At 40.6% G+C, this 17,345-nt stretch overlaps 2 gene segments (V, D, J or C); both read right to left on the reverse strand.

Annotated features, from left to right (window-relative positions):
* Nucleotides 1-11: 11 nt before the first annotated feature.
* Nucleotides 12-2,846, reverse strand: LOC132869469 (Ig heavy chain V region 914-like). The segment is given in 3 exon segments: nucleotides 12-20; nucleotides 2,364-2,656; nucleotides 2,756-2,846. Coding segments are annotated over 3 exon segments (354 nt in total).
* A 4,362-nt stretch (nucleotides 2,847-7,208) lies between these two features.
* Nucleotides 7,209-15,779, reverse strand: LOC132869470 (immunoglobulin heavy variable 2-70-like). The segment is given in 3 exon segments: nucleotides 7,209-7,244; nucleotides 15,346-15,653; nucleotides 15,737-15,779. Coding segments are annotated over 3 exon segments (387 nt in total).
* Between the last annotated feature and the right edge of the window lie 1,566 nt (nucleotides 15,780-17,345).

Genomic DNA, 17,345 nt, shown 5'->3' on the forward strand with positions numbered 1-17,345 from the left:
TCATTTGCATGTCACGCCCACTGGAGACATGAAAAGATTCACAGAGGAACAGCCATGAAGATGAAAAGTTGACTGTAAAACTCCAGCTGTGCTTCCTGCTGTCAAGTCCATAACTGTTCTTTACTCATTAGATCTCATGTCCTTTTAGTGCATCACTGTGTATCACTGTAACACCCAGAAGAACATGAAGTTTTCTGATCAGTGATCATCACTGAACAACATAAACTTTCCAGATTTCATTTTTCAGCTGTGTCTCTCATCCAGATTATCCGAGAGAAACTGAATGGAGTTCCAGAAATAATTCAGTTCACAAATCATCACTGACTTATTCAGTCAGGAGCTCATGCCAATCCTTGTCTGTTGTTAAAGCTTTGTCATGTCTATAATATGAAGATCCACGGGCTGATTTTGCATGTGCCGAGGATGAGAGCGAGGACACATTTTACAGTTTGTCAGTTAAGCTGAGTGGTTGATTTTAATCATCGGTGCAAGTGACGTTCAAAGTTCTTGTAATTTAGTAATTTCCTTCACTTTAGAGATGGTTGGAACATATTTTACAGAATGAATCAATGTTTTTCGTCACTGTCGATATCAGTGTTTATAATATACATGTTGAAGGTGTCTGAATTGATGTGTTGAGTGTGTTACCGTTGTTATTGAGATGATGTCTCTGCTCCTAATTCTGAGAGATAATACTTGTGTCTCTTCTCATTTCAGAAAAAAAAGTTTCATGAGTTTAACCTCAGGAGAAGTGAGATACTGCCCTCTATAGGTGCAGAAACATTTACACATTTATTTTTATTTGAAATTAAGAAATGAAAAATGGTTCAATGTGACTAATCTTGGAAGAATGTCATTTTAATGCAATTCTTTGATCAAAACTATTTTTTATATGTTTGATATGACACAATCGATTAAAACTTCATTGCAGTGAAATTTATTTAAAAGATGGGGAGGAGATTCATCTGATGGAGACCGTGTGTCTTTTCATGGAGCAGAAGTCTCTTTACCAAATACTATAATTTTCAATCAAATATGAAAGTATCAGTGAAACAGGATTGATAAGTTTTGTATCTTGTGGACATTCTGTTATACTGTAAACTGTCTGAGGCGTTTTTGTACAGGGATGTTGTTGATTTGTCTCACTGTGGATTACGAGCACAGTAATACATAGCTGTGTCTTCAGTCTGAAAGTTTTGCCCGTGTAAAATCGCTGGAGGCCTCGGCTGGAGGTGTTGAATTTAGTGGAAAAGAAAAGTTTCGGATTGAAACATTCAATGTTCTAATTGACAAACTTGTGTCCTGTCTTAACCATCGGTTAACTGCATACACACACTTGACCAATCTTTTTCATGTTCTTTTCATGCCTGACAATGTGTCCAACAGTGAGCTCACTTCCAGGGCCAAAATCACTTGCTGCAGCATATCCTACAGATTTGGACATGAGCCTGGCAGATGAACTTTTCATCTAATCTCATTATCTCTAGCCGCTTTTATCCTGTTCTACAGGGTCGCAGGCAAGCTGGAGCCTATCCCAGCTGACTACGGGCGAGAGGCGGGGTACACCCTGGACAAGTCGCCAGGTCATCACAGGGCTGACACATAGACACAGACAACCATTCACACTCACATTCACACCTACGGTCAATTTAGAGTCACCAGTTAACCTAACCTGCATGTCTTTGGACTGTGGGGGAAACCGGAGCACCCGGAGGAAACCCACGCGGACACGGGGAGAACATGCAAACTCCACACAGAAAGGCCCTCGCTGGCCACGGGGCTCGAACCCGGACCTCCTTGCTGTGAGGCGAAAGCGCTAACCACTACACCACCGTGCCGCCCAGCACAAAAGTCCTGTTTTCAAAATATCCAGAACTGGAAGGAGAGATAAAAAAAAAGGTTCAAATGTTCTTGCTGTCAGTAAAAAGGTCTCCCATGGAGCAGCGATCCAAATGAAGGAAGTGTGAATTCCAGATTGGAGCATTTGTATCAGCACGGTTTAAAAGAGAGAAAGTGCTCAGAGACAGTATCAGTGGGAAATTAAGTCATTTATAACCGTGTCTTTATGATGGAGTTTGTTCTTCACGCTCTGTGATGAAGCTTCTCTTATGTAATTTAAAGAGCAAAATAAAGAAACTTCCTGAAAGATTAATACAATGGATGAAATGCACTGATACCACAGTGCTGCTGAATTCTTGAATCTGATTAATGTGTTGATTAATTTTTTGTAGGATTATTATTTTTTTTTTTTAGGTTGACTTGTCAGATAAATTTCGTATTTTGTGGACATTCTGTTATACTGTACACTGTCTGAGGTGTTTTTGTAGAGGGCTGTCATTGATTTGTCTCACTGTGTGTCGTGCGCAGTAATACACAGCTGTGTCTTCTGTCCTCACGCTGTTCATGTGCAGATACACCTGCTTCTGACTGTTGTCTCTGGAGATGGTGAAGCGGCCATTAACTGCACTGGAGAAATACTTGTTAGCACTATCATACATAGTTGCAACAAATTCCAGCCCTTTTCCAGGAGCCTGTCTGATCCAAGCCATCCAGTAGCTCCCAAAGTTAAATCCAGAAGCTGTGCAGGTCAGTTTATGAGACTGATCAGGTTTGATGATCACTGATTCAGACTCGATCAGTGTCTGACTGCAGGAATCTGAAATACAAGAACACACAAAGACAGGTGTTACAGTTAAAACGAAAGAAATGAAGGGAAAAGATGTTAAATTTTAATTGTGAAATCGATAAGACTAACATTGAATGAACATCGCGAGAGCAAAGTAACTCAAAACTCTGCCTCGTCCCATCTCAAAGAATTCAAATGATTCCTGTTGCTGTAAATGAAGACAAACTGCTGGTGTGTTGTTGAGCTGAATGTCTCGCCATAAATGGTTCAAACGCAGGATTCATTTGCATGTCACGCCCACTGGAGACGTAAAAAGATTCACAGAGGAACAGCCATGAAGATAAAAAGTTGACTGTAAAACTCCAGCTGTGTTTCCTGCTGTCAAGTCCATAACTGCTCTTTACTCATTAGATCTCATGTCCTTTTATTGCATCACTGTAACACCCAGAAGAACATGAAGTTTTCTGATCACTGATCATCACTGAACAACACGAACTTTACAGATTTCATTTTTCAGCTCTGTCTCTCATCCAGATCATCCGAAAGAAATTGAATGGAGTTCCAGAAATAATTCAGCTCACAAATCATCACTGACTAATTCAGTCAGGAGCTCACACCAATCCTTGTCTGTTGTTAAAGCTTTGTCTGGTCTATAATACGAAGATCCATGGGCTGATTTTGCATGTGCCGAGGATGAGAGCGATGACACATTTTACAGTTTGTCAGTTCAGCTGAGTGGTTGATTTTAATAATTGGTGAACATGCAAGTGACCTTCAAAGTTCTTGTAATTCAGTAATTTCCTTGACTTTAGTCACTGTCTATATTTTAGTCACTGTCTATATCAATGTTTATAATATACATGTTGAAGGTGTCTGAATTAATATGTTGAGTGTTGCTGTTATTTAGATGATGTCTCTGCTCCTAATTCTGAGAGATAATACTTGTGTCTTTTCTTATTTCAGAAAAAAAAGCAAGTTTCATGAGTTTCACCTCAGGAGAAGAAAGATACTGCCCTCTATAGGTGCAGAAACATTTACACATTTATTTTCACTGTTCATGAAATATTCTCTGAAATGAATGAAAGGTTCAATATGACGAATCTTGAAAATATAATTTTAATACAGTTCTTTGATTAAAACTTCATTCCAGTGAAATTTATTTCAAACATGGGGAGGAGATTCATCTGATGGAGAATGTGTGGCTTTTAATGGAACAGAAGCCTCTTTATCAAATACTATAATTTTCAATCAAATATTAAAGTATCAGTGAAATAGGATTGATAAGTTTTGTATCTTGTGGACATTCTGTTATACTGTACACTGTATGAGGTGTTTCTGTACAGGGATGTTGTTGATTTGTCTCACTGTGGATTACGAGCGCAGTAATACATGGCTGGGTCTTCAGTCTGAAAGTTTTGTCCGTGTAAAATCGCTGGAGGCCTCGGCTGAGAAATGGATCTTGCTCTTGACTGAATCTTTGCTACCGGTATTACTGGAGCTGCAGTACCAGCTGATTCATTCCAGCGCGTGTCCTGATGCCTGTCATATCCCGTTAGTACAGGAATTTGTGGCTGAGTATCCAGTGATCTTACAGGGGATTGAAAATGATTCTCCAGGCTTAACCACCATGACTGCAGGCTGAACCAGTTCAATACATTTAATTCCTGTGAACAGCAAACAATTATTCAGGTGCCTTCTTTCTAAAGGAAATACAGTGGTATGCAAAAGTTTGGGCACCCCTGGGCAAAATTGCTGTTACTGTGAACAGTTCAGCAAGTTGAAGATGATATGATCTCCAAAAGGCATAAAGTTAAATATGTCTCATTCCCTTTATATTTTCAGCAAAAATATTTTTTTTTTCATCTTTTCCATTTTCAAAATAACAAAAAAGGAAAAGGGCCCGAAGCAAAAGTTTGGGCACCCTGCATGGTTAGTACCTAGTAACACCCCCTTTGGCAAGTATCGCAGCTTGTAAACACTTTTTGTTGCCAGCTAAATAATCTTTCAGTTCTTACCTGGGGGATTTTCACACATTCATCCTTGCAAAAGGCTTCCAGTTCTACAAGTTTCTTGGGCTGTCTTGCATACACTGCTCTTTTGAGATCTATCCACAGATTTTCAATGATGTTTAGCTCAGGGGACTGTGAGGGCCATGGCAAAACCTTCAGCTTGTGACTCTTGAGGTATTCCATTGTAGATTTTGAGGTGTGTTTTGGATCATCGTCTTATTGTAGGACCCATCCTCTTTTTAACGTCAACTTTTTTACAGATGGTGTGATGTTCGCTTCCAGAATTTGCTGGTATTTATTCAAATCCATGCTTCCCTCGACCAATGAAATGTGCCCTGTGCCACTGGCTGCAACACAACCCCAAAGCATGATCGATCCACACCCATGCTTCAGAGTTGGAGAGGTGTTCTTTTCCTGGAATTTGCCACCCTTTTTTCTCCAAACATACCTTTGCACATTGTGGCCAAAAAGTTCTATTTTGATTTCATCAGTCCACAGGACTTGTTTCCAAAATGCATCAGACTTATTTCGATGTTCATTTGCAAACTTCAGATGCTGAATTTTGTGGCTAGGATGCAGGAAAGGTTTTCATCTGATGACTATTCCATGTAGGTCATATTTGTTCAGGTGTCGCTGCATAGTAGAACAATGCACCACCACTCCAGGGTCTGCTAAATCTTTCTGAAAGTCTTTTGCAGTCAAATAGGGGTTTTTATTTGCCTTTCTAGCAATCCAACGAGCAGTTCTTTCAGAAAGTTTTCTTCATCTTCCAGACCTCACCTTGATCTCCACTGTTTCTGTTAACTGCCATTTCTTAAAGTGCATATCACGGGTAAATTCAGGAGCAAGATCAATGTAATTCTCCTATTTTATATTAAAATTTGGTCAAATATCTGTAACATTCTGCATTCTCTGTAATTTTTTACCTTGCGCAAGCAAAATTCAGTTGAAATCAAGCCATTTGAGGCGAATTGGTCCGCCTCTGAAAAAACTTGGCATTTGAATTTCCCAGGAAACATCGATTTTCATGACATCATCTGCGGGACGCCTCCCTCTGAATCCTACGTCAGCGCTGGTTTGTTTATGAGAAAACGACCTGGTGGTTTTCTGCAAATTTCTTCAACTTTATCACATAATTATTAAAATGGTTAACAGATGTATCGTAGGTGGGTGTAGCAACACCAATCATGATGGGATTAGTCCTCATTGTTTTCCAAAAGACCAGACAATGAGAGAGAAATGGGAGCGCTTGGTCGACACAGGCTGTGCACTGAAACTGCGCAAGCTCACACAGCCTGCTGGCGCTTCCGCAGGTAACGTCACGATTCTGGCTCCAGACTAGCTTGGGATTTTTCTAGACGCATTTTTTTATTTAAATGTTTTTCTGCTGTAGACAGATGGCCTTGTGCAAAATTACCCTTCTGGATGAGTGTGTAAAGGGACATACTTTTATATAAAAAAAAAAAAACGAAACTGGTAAAGAATCTCATCTCATCTCATTATCTCTAGCCACTTTATCCTTCTACAGGGTCGCAGGCAAGCTGGAGCCTATCCCAGCTGACTACGGGCGAAAGGCGGGGTACACCCTGGACAAGTCGCCAGGTCATCACAGGGCTGACACATAGACACAGACAACCATTCACACTCACATTCACACCTACGGTCAATTTAGAGTCACCAGTTAACCTAACCTGCATGTCTTTGGACTGTGGGGGAAACCGGAGCACCCGGAGGAAACCCACGCGGACACGGGGAGAACATGCAAACTCCACACAGAAAGGCCCTCGCCGGCCCCGGGGCTCAAACCCAGGACCTTCTTGCTGTGAGGCGACAGCGCTAACCACTACACCACTGTGCCGCCCTGGTAAAGAATATGCCCTTTAATAACATTACATTCTGAGGAAACGGCTACCTGAAAACACTTTGCTACGTTCTTGTAGCCTTCTCCTGCTTTGTGAGCATCAATTATTTTATTATTCAGAATGCAAGGGAGTTGCTTAGAGGAGCCCATGGCTGTTGATTTTAGGGACAAGTTTGAGAAATCAAAGAATTTATACAGCTTTGAAATCTGCATCATCTGACCTTTCCTTATGAAGAATTTGAGCAAGCAACAGCTCAATAAGCTAATTAAGGTCTGGAACCTTGGTAAAAGTTACCTGAGAACTCAAATGTATTGGGGTGCCCAAACTTTTGCATGGTGTTCCTTTTCTTTTTTCACTCTCCAATTGTACAAAACAAAAATAATACACATATCTTGCAGAAAATGCTGAAAAGAAATGTGTCGTCTTTACCTTTATGCCTTTTGGTGATCAGTTCATCTTCTGCTCACTTTTAACTATTCACAGTAACGGACATTTTTCAGTAAGGGTGCCCAAACTTTTGCATGTATGTCCACAATTATCTGTTTATCTCCAAAATTCTCCACATACTTACCGCATACAGCTGTAAACAAAATGAGTAGAAATGTAGAGACCATGGTTTGAATGGAGCCTGAACCAGAACCTCACTTCTCTTGAGTGCACCTCAAATATTTTATAGGGGGTTTGATTTGCATGACAGTGTTGAGGCTTTCATCAAGGCACAGCAGGCTTAAAGACATGAGGCATTTCCTGCAAATGGAAAAACACGTACACATTCACAAAATATAAGAGTTACTGACTATTTACTGACTAATTCACCAAACAGTGTGGATTCTGCAGCCTGGTTTAATGAGACACTGATATCACCGATCTGTAAGGTCTTATGTAACCAACCTCTCACTCGTAGAAATGGGATACAGTTAAATAATCATCTCATCTCATTATCTCTAGCCGCTTTATCCTTCTACAGGGTCGCAGGCAAGCTGGAGCCTATCCCAGCTGACTATGGGCGAAAGGCGGGGTACACCCTGGACAAGTCGCCAGGTCATCACAGGGCTGACACAGACACAGACAACCATTCACACTCACATACACACCTACGGTCAATTTAGAGTCACCAGTTAACCTAACCTGCATGTCTTTGGACTGTGGGGGAAACCGGAGCACCTGGAGGAAACCCATGCGGACATGGGGAGAACATGCAAACTCCGCACAGAAAGGCCCTTGCCGGCTACGGGGCTCGAACCCGGACCTTCTTGCTGTGAGACGACAGTGCTAACCACTACACCACCGTGCCGCCCCAGTTAAATAATCAATAATATTAATAAAACTATAAAGGACCAATACCAGAAGATGCTTGGTTGTTAAGAGCCAGTGATTTAGCATCAATAAAGAGATGGAGAATAATTTGTACCGTATATATATATGAAGTGTGTTGTATTACTACAATGAGAAATATGATATCAATACATGGAAAATAATAAAGTGCGCACAAATAAAAATAAAAAAAAAACCCTTTAAATCCCAAAGTCTGTTCTGGTTCGTTGGGGCCCGTATCTGTGTCCACTGTTTGTTTGAGTTTTTATCCTACCACGGTGATGGAAGGAACCTTCTCATGGACGTAGCCAGCGCTCGAAACTAACGGTGTCCCGACGTCCCGGAGACCATAAAAAATGTCATCGGGACACAAAATCATCATATCTGGGACTATCCCGGGACAATGGAAAAAAATAGATCTAGAAAAAAAGTTCTACATTAATATTATTTACAAAGCCGTAACACATACGTAGACATTCACCTAATTGTCAATTTTAATTTTAAAACGTTAACAGCGAAAAACACATAGTAGCTACACTTTCGATGCACCTGCATCCGTAGGCTACAGAGCAGCGCATTCTGTTCGAGAATCTTCGGCCGGAGTCCGCATTATATGGACTTGGAATGGAATTGCTGCCGCACACGCTGCGCCGACTCTTGCCAGAACAAAAATGCTGAAGTGGTTGAAGCGGACCGACCGCGGGGAAGAAACTGAAAGCCCAGACATAACGTCTCCGGGACCTTCAGGATCCAAAGTGTCCTCGCCTGGTCTGCAGGCAACGCGAGCAACTGAATGAACTTAATGAACACTGTTAGACACGTTATAAAATACAACAGGAATGATGTGGATGATATTGACGGAAGATACCGTTCAACAGAATAAGTGAGTTTTCTTGGTGTCTTTCTAGTTCAGAAAGTTTAGTCAGTCAGCAGCACAACTAGGCTCGGACCTGGCACTATGTTGATGTTGCTAACATTTGCACCCACGTTTCGGCAGCGAAAGTTCATAAAATGGATAACGGAAAGTTCATAAAAATGGATAACGGAAAGTTCATAAAAATGGATAACGGTAATGGATAACGGAAAGTTCATAAAAATGGATAACGGTAATGGTGAAAATTATAAGTTGGCCTTATAAGTGCCAACAGATATTCAAGGTATAAGTAGATGAAATGAACATAAAAGGGGTCTTATTTTCAACTAAAGTGTACTGCAGATGTAGGGAGTTGAAACATTTTCTGAATGAGCTAGTTGGCCCCTTTAAATAAACGGGTATCTATTCATACAGTGAGATCGCCAAAGTTTAATAAACTGAAAATGCAATAACTGTAATTTTGAAGTAGATGATGTATAGGACATGTGTCGCTTGTGTCTTGTGACTTATTGTAAAAATGATATAAAGGGTTCAAAATCGCATAGTTACAAATATAATAGTAACTTCATATGATAATATTAACCACTGGTTATTTCAGAGATGAAAAAATGGGGACACTATTGCTTCCATTCGGGACAATACAACACAGAATTCGGGACCACTGGGGGACACAAAGACAAAAAGTTAATTTCGAGCCCTGGACGTAGCAGTGCAACAGTGTCCGAAGTCTGGCTCGCCACCCAGCCTGATAACTGGGAAACCTTGTAACTCTGAGGATCTCTTGGATGGTTGCAGTCAACTCAAACCTTACCAAAAAACCTGACCTATACAGTAGACAGGCCAGACAAAACCCAATATTCATTATATTCATACACAGTCTGCATGAATTATGTTTATCTATTTATTAATTAAATCATGTTTACACCATCTGTATAAACCATATTTATTAATCTAATCAAATCTCTAATCATGTTTCTTATGAATTATCACTAATGAATAATACCTCAGTCTGTATTAATTAGTTCTAATCATGTTTAGTTGTACAACGTAGATCAAGTATCAAAATATATCAGGTATCTCATTACAAAAAAATAAAGAATTAACTCTTTACACAATTAAATATACAGAACTGTGGTTTTAACCAACATCAGTAACTTGGTAATGGTAAATAGTAAACAATTTGCACATAATGCAATTAACACTGTATTCAGAGTAACTCAGAGGTATTCAGGTTTCACGTGCTTAATTATCTCTCTGCACTAGTAACAGTATGAGAATGCACTAAAAATTAGACCTCTAAAATTACCATGGACATAAATGACAAAATCAAATAGGCCCAGCATTGTTTACCTACTAAATTACTAACCGTGAATGAAATACTAGACATAGAAGATAAAAATAGAACATAAATAGAAGATAGCAGTGGCTATGCAAGAGCTAGACTCTACTAACATGACGTTAATGCTCACAGAAATCGCGCCAGCCCTGCTACAGCTAGCTTTCGTACAGCTAGCTCCCGCTTAGCATAACGTTGGCATTCTAGCCACTAATATAAGCTTCAACTAATCACACTTTAACTCTAGAATACCAGCATTCCCTCCCGGCTTATCTGTGCCATCAAACACGAGTGCTGATCATAATGACAAGCCTGACTGGCTTCATTGACATCACTCACCATCGAGTGGGCTAGGAACTAGCATCGCTAGCCGCAATTAGCATCCGCTGGTCTGGGTGTTCATCAATGTCTCTCTCTTGGCTAATATAACTCATAAGTCACAAAATATCAATGAATACTTGCTTAGTAATATTTCCGAGTGTTCACCAGCTAATTTAGAACATATTTTAACAATCTTATCAATCGGATGGCAATAGACCTTGTGACTTCTGTATGAGAGTGGGAAATGTGCTGTAACCACCATCAGTAGAGACAGGGAAAGAGAAAAAAACCCGGAAGCAGTAGGTCACAACTAATAACCTACGAATTCCCTGACTGGTTAACAACTCTTAGATACTTTTTAATAAACGAATTCGATCACATAAGATGAGTTCTATTTATTTAAAGAAATAAATTAATTATGAAATTATTTATTTATTCAGATCAATGTGGGCGGCACGGTGGTGTAGTGGTTAGCGCTGTCGCCTCACAGCAAGAAGGTCCTGGGTTCGAGCCCCGGGGCCGGCGAGGGCCTTTCTGTGTGGAGTTTGCATGTTCTCCCCGTGTCCGCGTGGGTTTCCTCCGGGTGCTCCGGTTTCCCCCACAGTCCAAAGACATGCAGGTTAGGTTAACTGGTGACTCTAAATTGACCGTAGGTGTGAATGTGAGTGTGAATGGTTGTCTGTGTCTATGTGTCAGCCCTGTGATGACCTGGAGACTTGTCCAGGGTGTACCCCGCCTTTCGCCCGTAGTCAGCTGGGATAGGCTCCAGCTTGCCTGCGACCCTGTAGAAGGATAAAGCGGCTTGAGATAATGAGATGAGATCAATGTATTTATTCAGATCAGTGCATAGAGTAGAGTGGGGGAAAAAGCCCCCGTGGGGTAATACGCTCCCGGCCTGTTTTACCCAAAATAACCACCAGATGGCGCAAAGTTACATTTCTATTGTTGATATGGACTGGCTTGACAACGGGGATATACAAATATCCACTGTGGATCGCATATCAGCAACGCAGCGGAGAGAAATCAAATTTCATGGTAAGTGATATAATTTTCAGATATCAGTAAAACTGTATTTAGATAGCTGCTATTTCGTCAGATATCACAGCTGTGTATGTGGTATGAGTAGATAAGTCAGTACATTAAAAAAATACATTAGGTATAAAAAGTTGAATCACATTTTGAAAGTAAGACCCTTTTTTGTAAAAGTGTAGTCTGTGGGGTAAAACGCCCCCTTAATGGCGGGGTAAATGGCCCCCAGGGGGCATCGTTTCCTTTTATCATAATTACTGTATTTCATACATTTCTGAATAGCAGATACATAGTTTTTAATAACATCTCGCTTACCTGGTTGAGTAAAGCAAGTAATTTGAACTTAATATTAAAAAATATATTAATATTAGCGGCGGCACGGTGGTGTAGTGGTTAGCGCTGTCGCCTCACAGCAAGAAGGTCCTGGGTTCGAGCCCCGGGGCCGGCGAGGGCCTTTCTGTGTGGAGTTTGCATGTTCTCCCCGTGTCCGCGTGGGTTTCCTCCGGGTGCTCCGGTTTCCCCCACAGTCCAAAGACATGCAGGTTAGGTTAACTGGTGACTCTAAATTGACCGTAGGTGTGAATGTGAGTGTGAATGGTTGTCTGTGTCTGTGTGTCAGCCCTGTGATGACCTGGCGACTTGTCCAGGGTGTACCCCGCCTTTCGCCCGTAGTCAGCTGGGATAGGCTCCAGCTTGCCTGCGACCCTGTAGAAGGATAAAGCGGCTAGAGATAATGAGATGAGATGAGATTAATATTAGCATTATTTATTGATGCACTTGTTCTTTGTTAATTCATGTTCAATCCACACAAAATTATATTGAAATTAAAATGCGAAATATAATAAAATAATGCATCTATTCATTAATTCAGGGATATTTTCTTGTTTCTTTCACATTATAGGCTTAAGTAAACACTTTTGCTATCCAAACAGCTTTTTTTGAGTGCGGGGGCCTATTGCCCCACCTCAGGGGGCCTTTTACCCCACTGGGGGGGTAAAAGGCCCCCTTGGCACAATGTTTGTTTTTGTTAAAAAAAATTAAGTATTAACTTTAGGCAAACTTTAGGTGGCATTATTGTTCATGTCACTGTTGTCAAAAACTATGATAAAACTAAACGCATGGTTCATTTCAACTTGGAGAAAAACTGAATTTTCCTTAAAGGAACAGTCCACCGTACTTCCATAATGAAATATGCTCTTATCTGAATTGAGACGAGCTGCTCCGTACCTATCCGAGCTTTGCGCGACCTCCCAGTCAGTCAGACGTGCTGTCACTCCTGTTAGCAATGTAGCTAGGCTCAGTATGGCCAACGGTATTTTTGGGGGCTGTAGTTAGATGTGACCAAACTCTTCCGCGTTTTTCCTGTTTACATAGGTTTATATGACCAGTGATATGAAACAAGTTCAGTTACACAAATTGAAACGTGGCGATTTTCTATGCTATGGAAAGTCCGCACTATAATGACAGGCGTACTAACACCTTCTGCGCGCTTCGGCAGCGCATTGATACGGAGCTCAGATATCAATGCGCTGCCGAAGCGCGCAGAAGGTGTTAGTACGCCTGTCATTATAGTGCGGACTTTCCTGGGCTACACTTAGCTTCAGAACAATGTTGTAGTTAGAGCTTATGACTTTAATGTAAATTCCAGGAGAGCATGTTCTCATATTTATTCCACTCTCTCAGTCATTTGAAGCTCAGCATGTTGGGTAGATGTTGTGTGAATAGAGAAAGAGCGCCCCTCACAGGCCATAAAGCTGAAAGAAAAACATCATGTTCAGACATTTCTAATGTGGCTGCAGGATAAATTTTCAGGAGACACTACAAGACCAAAGGTGGAGGAAACTTGCTAAATTTGACTGTTTGTTTTATAATTAATTAATTTAAAAAACCAGAAAATAATTTGTTGAGAAATGGCTGCATTATTTTTCTCTGGCTGTTCAATAACTTACTGATGTCCGAAAATAGATTTATGGAAGATTTACTCGACCTTCCTTTTTTCCCCAGAATGCTTTTGGAGGAAAAACCAAGTTGGTGGACTAATGACACATTTTCTGATCAAATACAAATTACACAAAAGAACAGACAACAGAACTGCACTTTTAGTGTTTTGTTGTAATAATTTACTCCACATTATTCTGATGATGCCATGGATGAGATCTCATAATACAATGCATTACTCAACATGAACAGTTTAACTGGCAAGCATTTGATAGATATAAGATTTGAGTCCGTCGAATATTAATCGGCTATTAATCAACACAAACTATTAAAACTTCATTCCAGTCAAAGAAATAAAATTGTGACCGAGATGTTTATTAATTGCATTGAGCGTTTGTCTCAAATGCATCTCAAAGTTTTTGTCAGGGGAAGCCACTATTCTGTATCACTGTGTGTATCTCGCGCAGTAATACACAGCTGTGTCTTCAGTCTGCAGATTCTGTCCTCTAATTGTTATTGTGTTAGTAGCAGTGTCTCTGGAGATGCTGAACTTATTTTTCAATTTCTCACTGTAAGCTGTACTCCCACCAGTATAGATTAATCCAATCCACTCCAAACTTTTTCCTGCAGGTTGTCGGATCCAAGCTGTCTCATAGCTCGTAACTGAGTATGAAACCTTGCAGTGGATGGAGAGACTCTGGCCTGGCTGGACTGTCATGGAAGCAGGCTGAGTCAGTTCCTCACCATGCACATCTGTGGAGGAAAACACATGGTGATATCTCACGCAATATACGCTGCACATTTATTGTCATTGTAGTAAATGAATGAATTTGATAAAGCACTCACAGGAAGCAGCTGCCAGCAGGAGCAGTAGAGATGGAGAGAACATGGTGTGTGTTGTTTGTACTGGGGTCTTCTCTGTTCTCCAAAGTATAACAGAGACCATCACACCACATAAATAGAGCGATATCCAGCCCTGACGCTTGTATTTGCTTATCTGATGATGGGAGGAGAACGGATTTCAAATTTATTTAAATCATGAGGAGGAGATTCATCTAATGGAGAATGTGTGGCTTTTGAATGGAACAAATCTTTTCCATGACAGAAAGCTCTTTACCAACTTCCATTATTTATAAATCAATAACAGAGGGAATTATACATCTAGAGAAACTCACAACAAGGATTATAAATTAAATTTACGGCGATAATTATTATCTGTTCTTGGGGATGTTGGGGTCATCAAACATGTTTTATAAATGCCAAAATTAGGTTTAAGCTTTGTTTGTTTTTTTATTCCTCTCCTGTCCACACTGTTCCAAATGTTTGTCATTCTCACAGCATCATTATTCTGTAATGAACAAATGCTGACTGTAGAACCTGTATACAGCATGTTGCTGTCGATCTGCAAAGCATCACGGTCAGAATTCTTTGGCGGGTGAATCATGCAGTAAACATATTTTTCATGTCAAATACAACACAGTAGTTTTGAGCTATATTTCTTTTGACAAAAGGATTCTATTTTCACTTGCTTTTTACTGCATAATATTGTTGCAAGAGCTTACTTCAAAGATTCCACAATTTCTTCAGCTTTTGTCTTCAGTCGGGTAACTCAGCTCATTAATTTTCAAAGTTCCCCATGTGTGTAACTTTAAAAGTGCACTGGGAGAGAAGACGACAGACACACCTTCCTCTGCTGGTTTGCACAATTTTACCAAAATAAACTACGGTATTTGCACATTAATTTTTGATAGTACTTGATTTACTTGACACCATCATCAGTTTGGAGTTGGAGTAACATTACTGGATAAAAATTAAATTGGAACCGTGTGTGTTTGTGGGCAAATGAGCTCACTTTGTTTGGAGAAGTTCATTTATTTTTCTCTTGAGAGCCACTGCTGTAATTTGTGGGATTTTTTTTTTTCATGAGACTTGGACTGATAAGTTTTGTATCTTGTGGACATTCTGTTATACTGTACACTGTATGAGGTGTTTTTGTACAGGGATGTTGTTGATTTGTCTCACTGTGGTTGACGAGCGCAGTAATACACAGCTGTGTCTTCACTCTGCATGTTCTGTCCCCGTAAGGTCACAGTGTTACTGGAAGTGTCTTGAGAGATGACAAACTTGTCTTTCAGTGAATTTTTCTGATAAATATCCCCCTCATAATCAATGGCGTTGATCCATTCCAAAGGTTTTCCTGCAGGTTGTCGAATCCAAGCTGTTCCAAAGTGGCTGCTGCTATCAGTGATCGAAGCTCCAGACACTCTACAGGTGATGGTTAAAGTCTCTCCTGGCTTTATCACCACTGAGTCTGGCTGGATGAGCTCAGTAGCACAGAACACATCTGTGAAAAGAGAAAAAGAAAAGGTTGACATGTTGAACTGAAAGGATCAGATGAATTCATAAAGCTTCGATCCAAACACTCACAGGGAGCGAGAGCCAGCAGCAGCAGTGGAGCTGAAGCAAACATGTTTGTGTTGAAGGAGGACTAATGAGAACCGCTTCCTCTCGAGATAAGCACGGTGCTAATATTACAAGAGGAGACGGAGATTTGCATAAACATGACAGAGGAGCTGTGTTGAGTGCAGCTCTGCAGATGTTCATCACAGTCACATCATATTTCGCGATTTAACATCAGTTTAATGTGGGAAATTATTTATTATTCTTATGAGTAAGATTTTTTTTGTTGAAATAATGGTTCATCAATAAATAAGTAAATCAATAATGTAATTCTGTTTTCTTATTCTGGTTGAAAAATAAACTGAATTTTTTGCCATAATACAGTAGTGCTTGAAAGTTTGTGAACCCTTTCGAATTTTCAATAGTTCTGCATAAATATGACCTAAAACATCATCAGATTTTCACACAATTCCTAAAAGTAGAGAAAGAGAACCAAGTTAAATAAATGAAACAATATTATTATACTTGGTCATTTATTTATTGAGGAAAATGATCCAATATTACATCTCTGGGGCGGCACGGTGGTGTAGTGGTTAGCGCTGTCGCCTCACAGCAAGAAGGTCCAGGTTCGAGCCCCGTGGCTGGTGAGGGCCTTTCTGTGCGAAGTTTACATGTTCTCCCCATGTCTGCGTGGGTTTCCTCCAGGTGCTCCGGTTTCCCCCACAGTCCAAAGACATGCAGGTTAGGTTAACTGGTGACTCTAAATTGACCGTCGGTGTGAGTGTGAATGGTTGTCTGTGTCTACCGTATATGTCAGCCCTGTGATGATCTGGTGACTTGTCCAGGGTGTACCCCGCCTTTCAACCGTAGTCAGCTGGGATAGGCTCCAGCTTGCTTCCAACCCTGTAGAACAGGATAAAGAGGCTAGAGATAATGAGATGAGATTACATATCTGTGAGTGGCAAAAGTATGTGAACCTCTTGGATTAGCAGTTAATTTGAAGGTGAAATTAGAGTCAGGTGTTTTCAATCAATGGGATGACAATCAGGTGTGAGTGGGCACTCTGTTTTATTTAAAGAACAGGGATCTATTAAAATCACAACAGGTTTGTGGAAGGGTATTATGGCATAAACAAAGGAGATTTCTGAGGACCTCAGAAAAAGTATTGTTGATGCCCATCAGGCTGGAAAAGGTTACAAAACCATCTCTAAAGAGTTTGGACTCCACCAATCTACAGTCAGACAGATTGTGTACAAATGGAGGAAATTCAAGACCATTGTTACCTTCCCCAGGAGTGGTCGACCAACAAAGATCACTCCAAGAGCAAGGCGTGTAATAGTCGGCGAGGTCACAAAGGACCCCAGGGTAACTTCTAAGCAACTGAAGGCCTCTCTCACATTGGCTGAGTCGACCATCAGGAGAACACTGAACAACAATGGTGTGCATGGTAGGGTTGCAAAGAGAAAGCCACTGCTCTCCAAAAAGAACATTGCTGCTCGTCTGCAGTTTGCTAAAGATCACGTGGACAAGCCAGAAGGCTATTGGAAAAATGTTGTGGAAGGATGAGATGAAAATAGAACTTTTTGGTTTAAATGAGAAGCGTTATGTTTGGAGAAAGGAAAACACTGCATTCCAG

This window comes from Neoarius graeffei, chromosome 20, assembly GCF_027579695.1.
Source record: "Neoarius graeffei isolate fNeoGra1 chromosome 20, fNeoGra1.pri, whole genome shotgun sequence".
Lineage (NCBI taxonomy): Eukaryota > Metazoa > Chordata > Actinopteri > Siluriformes > Ariidae > Neoarius > Neoarius graeffei.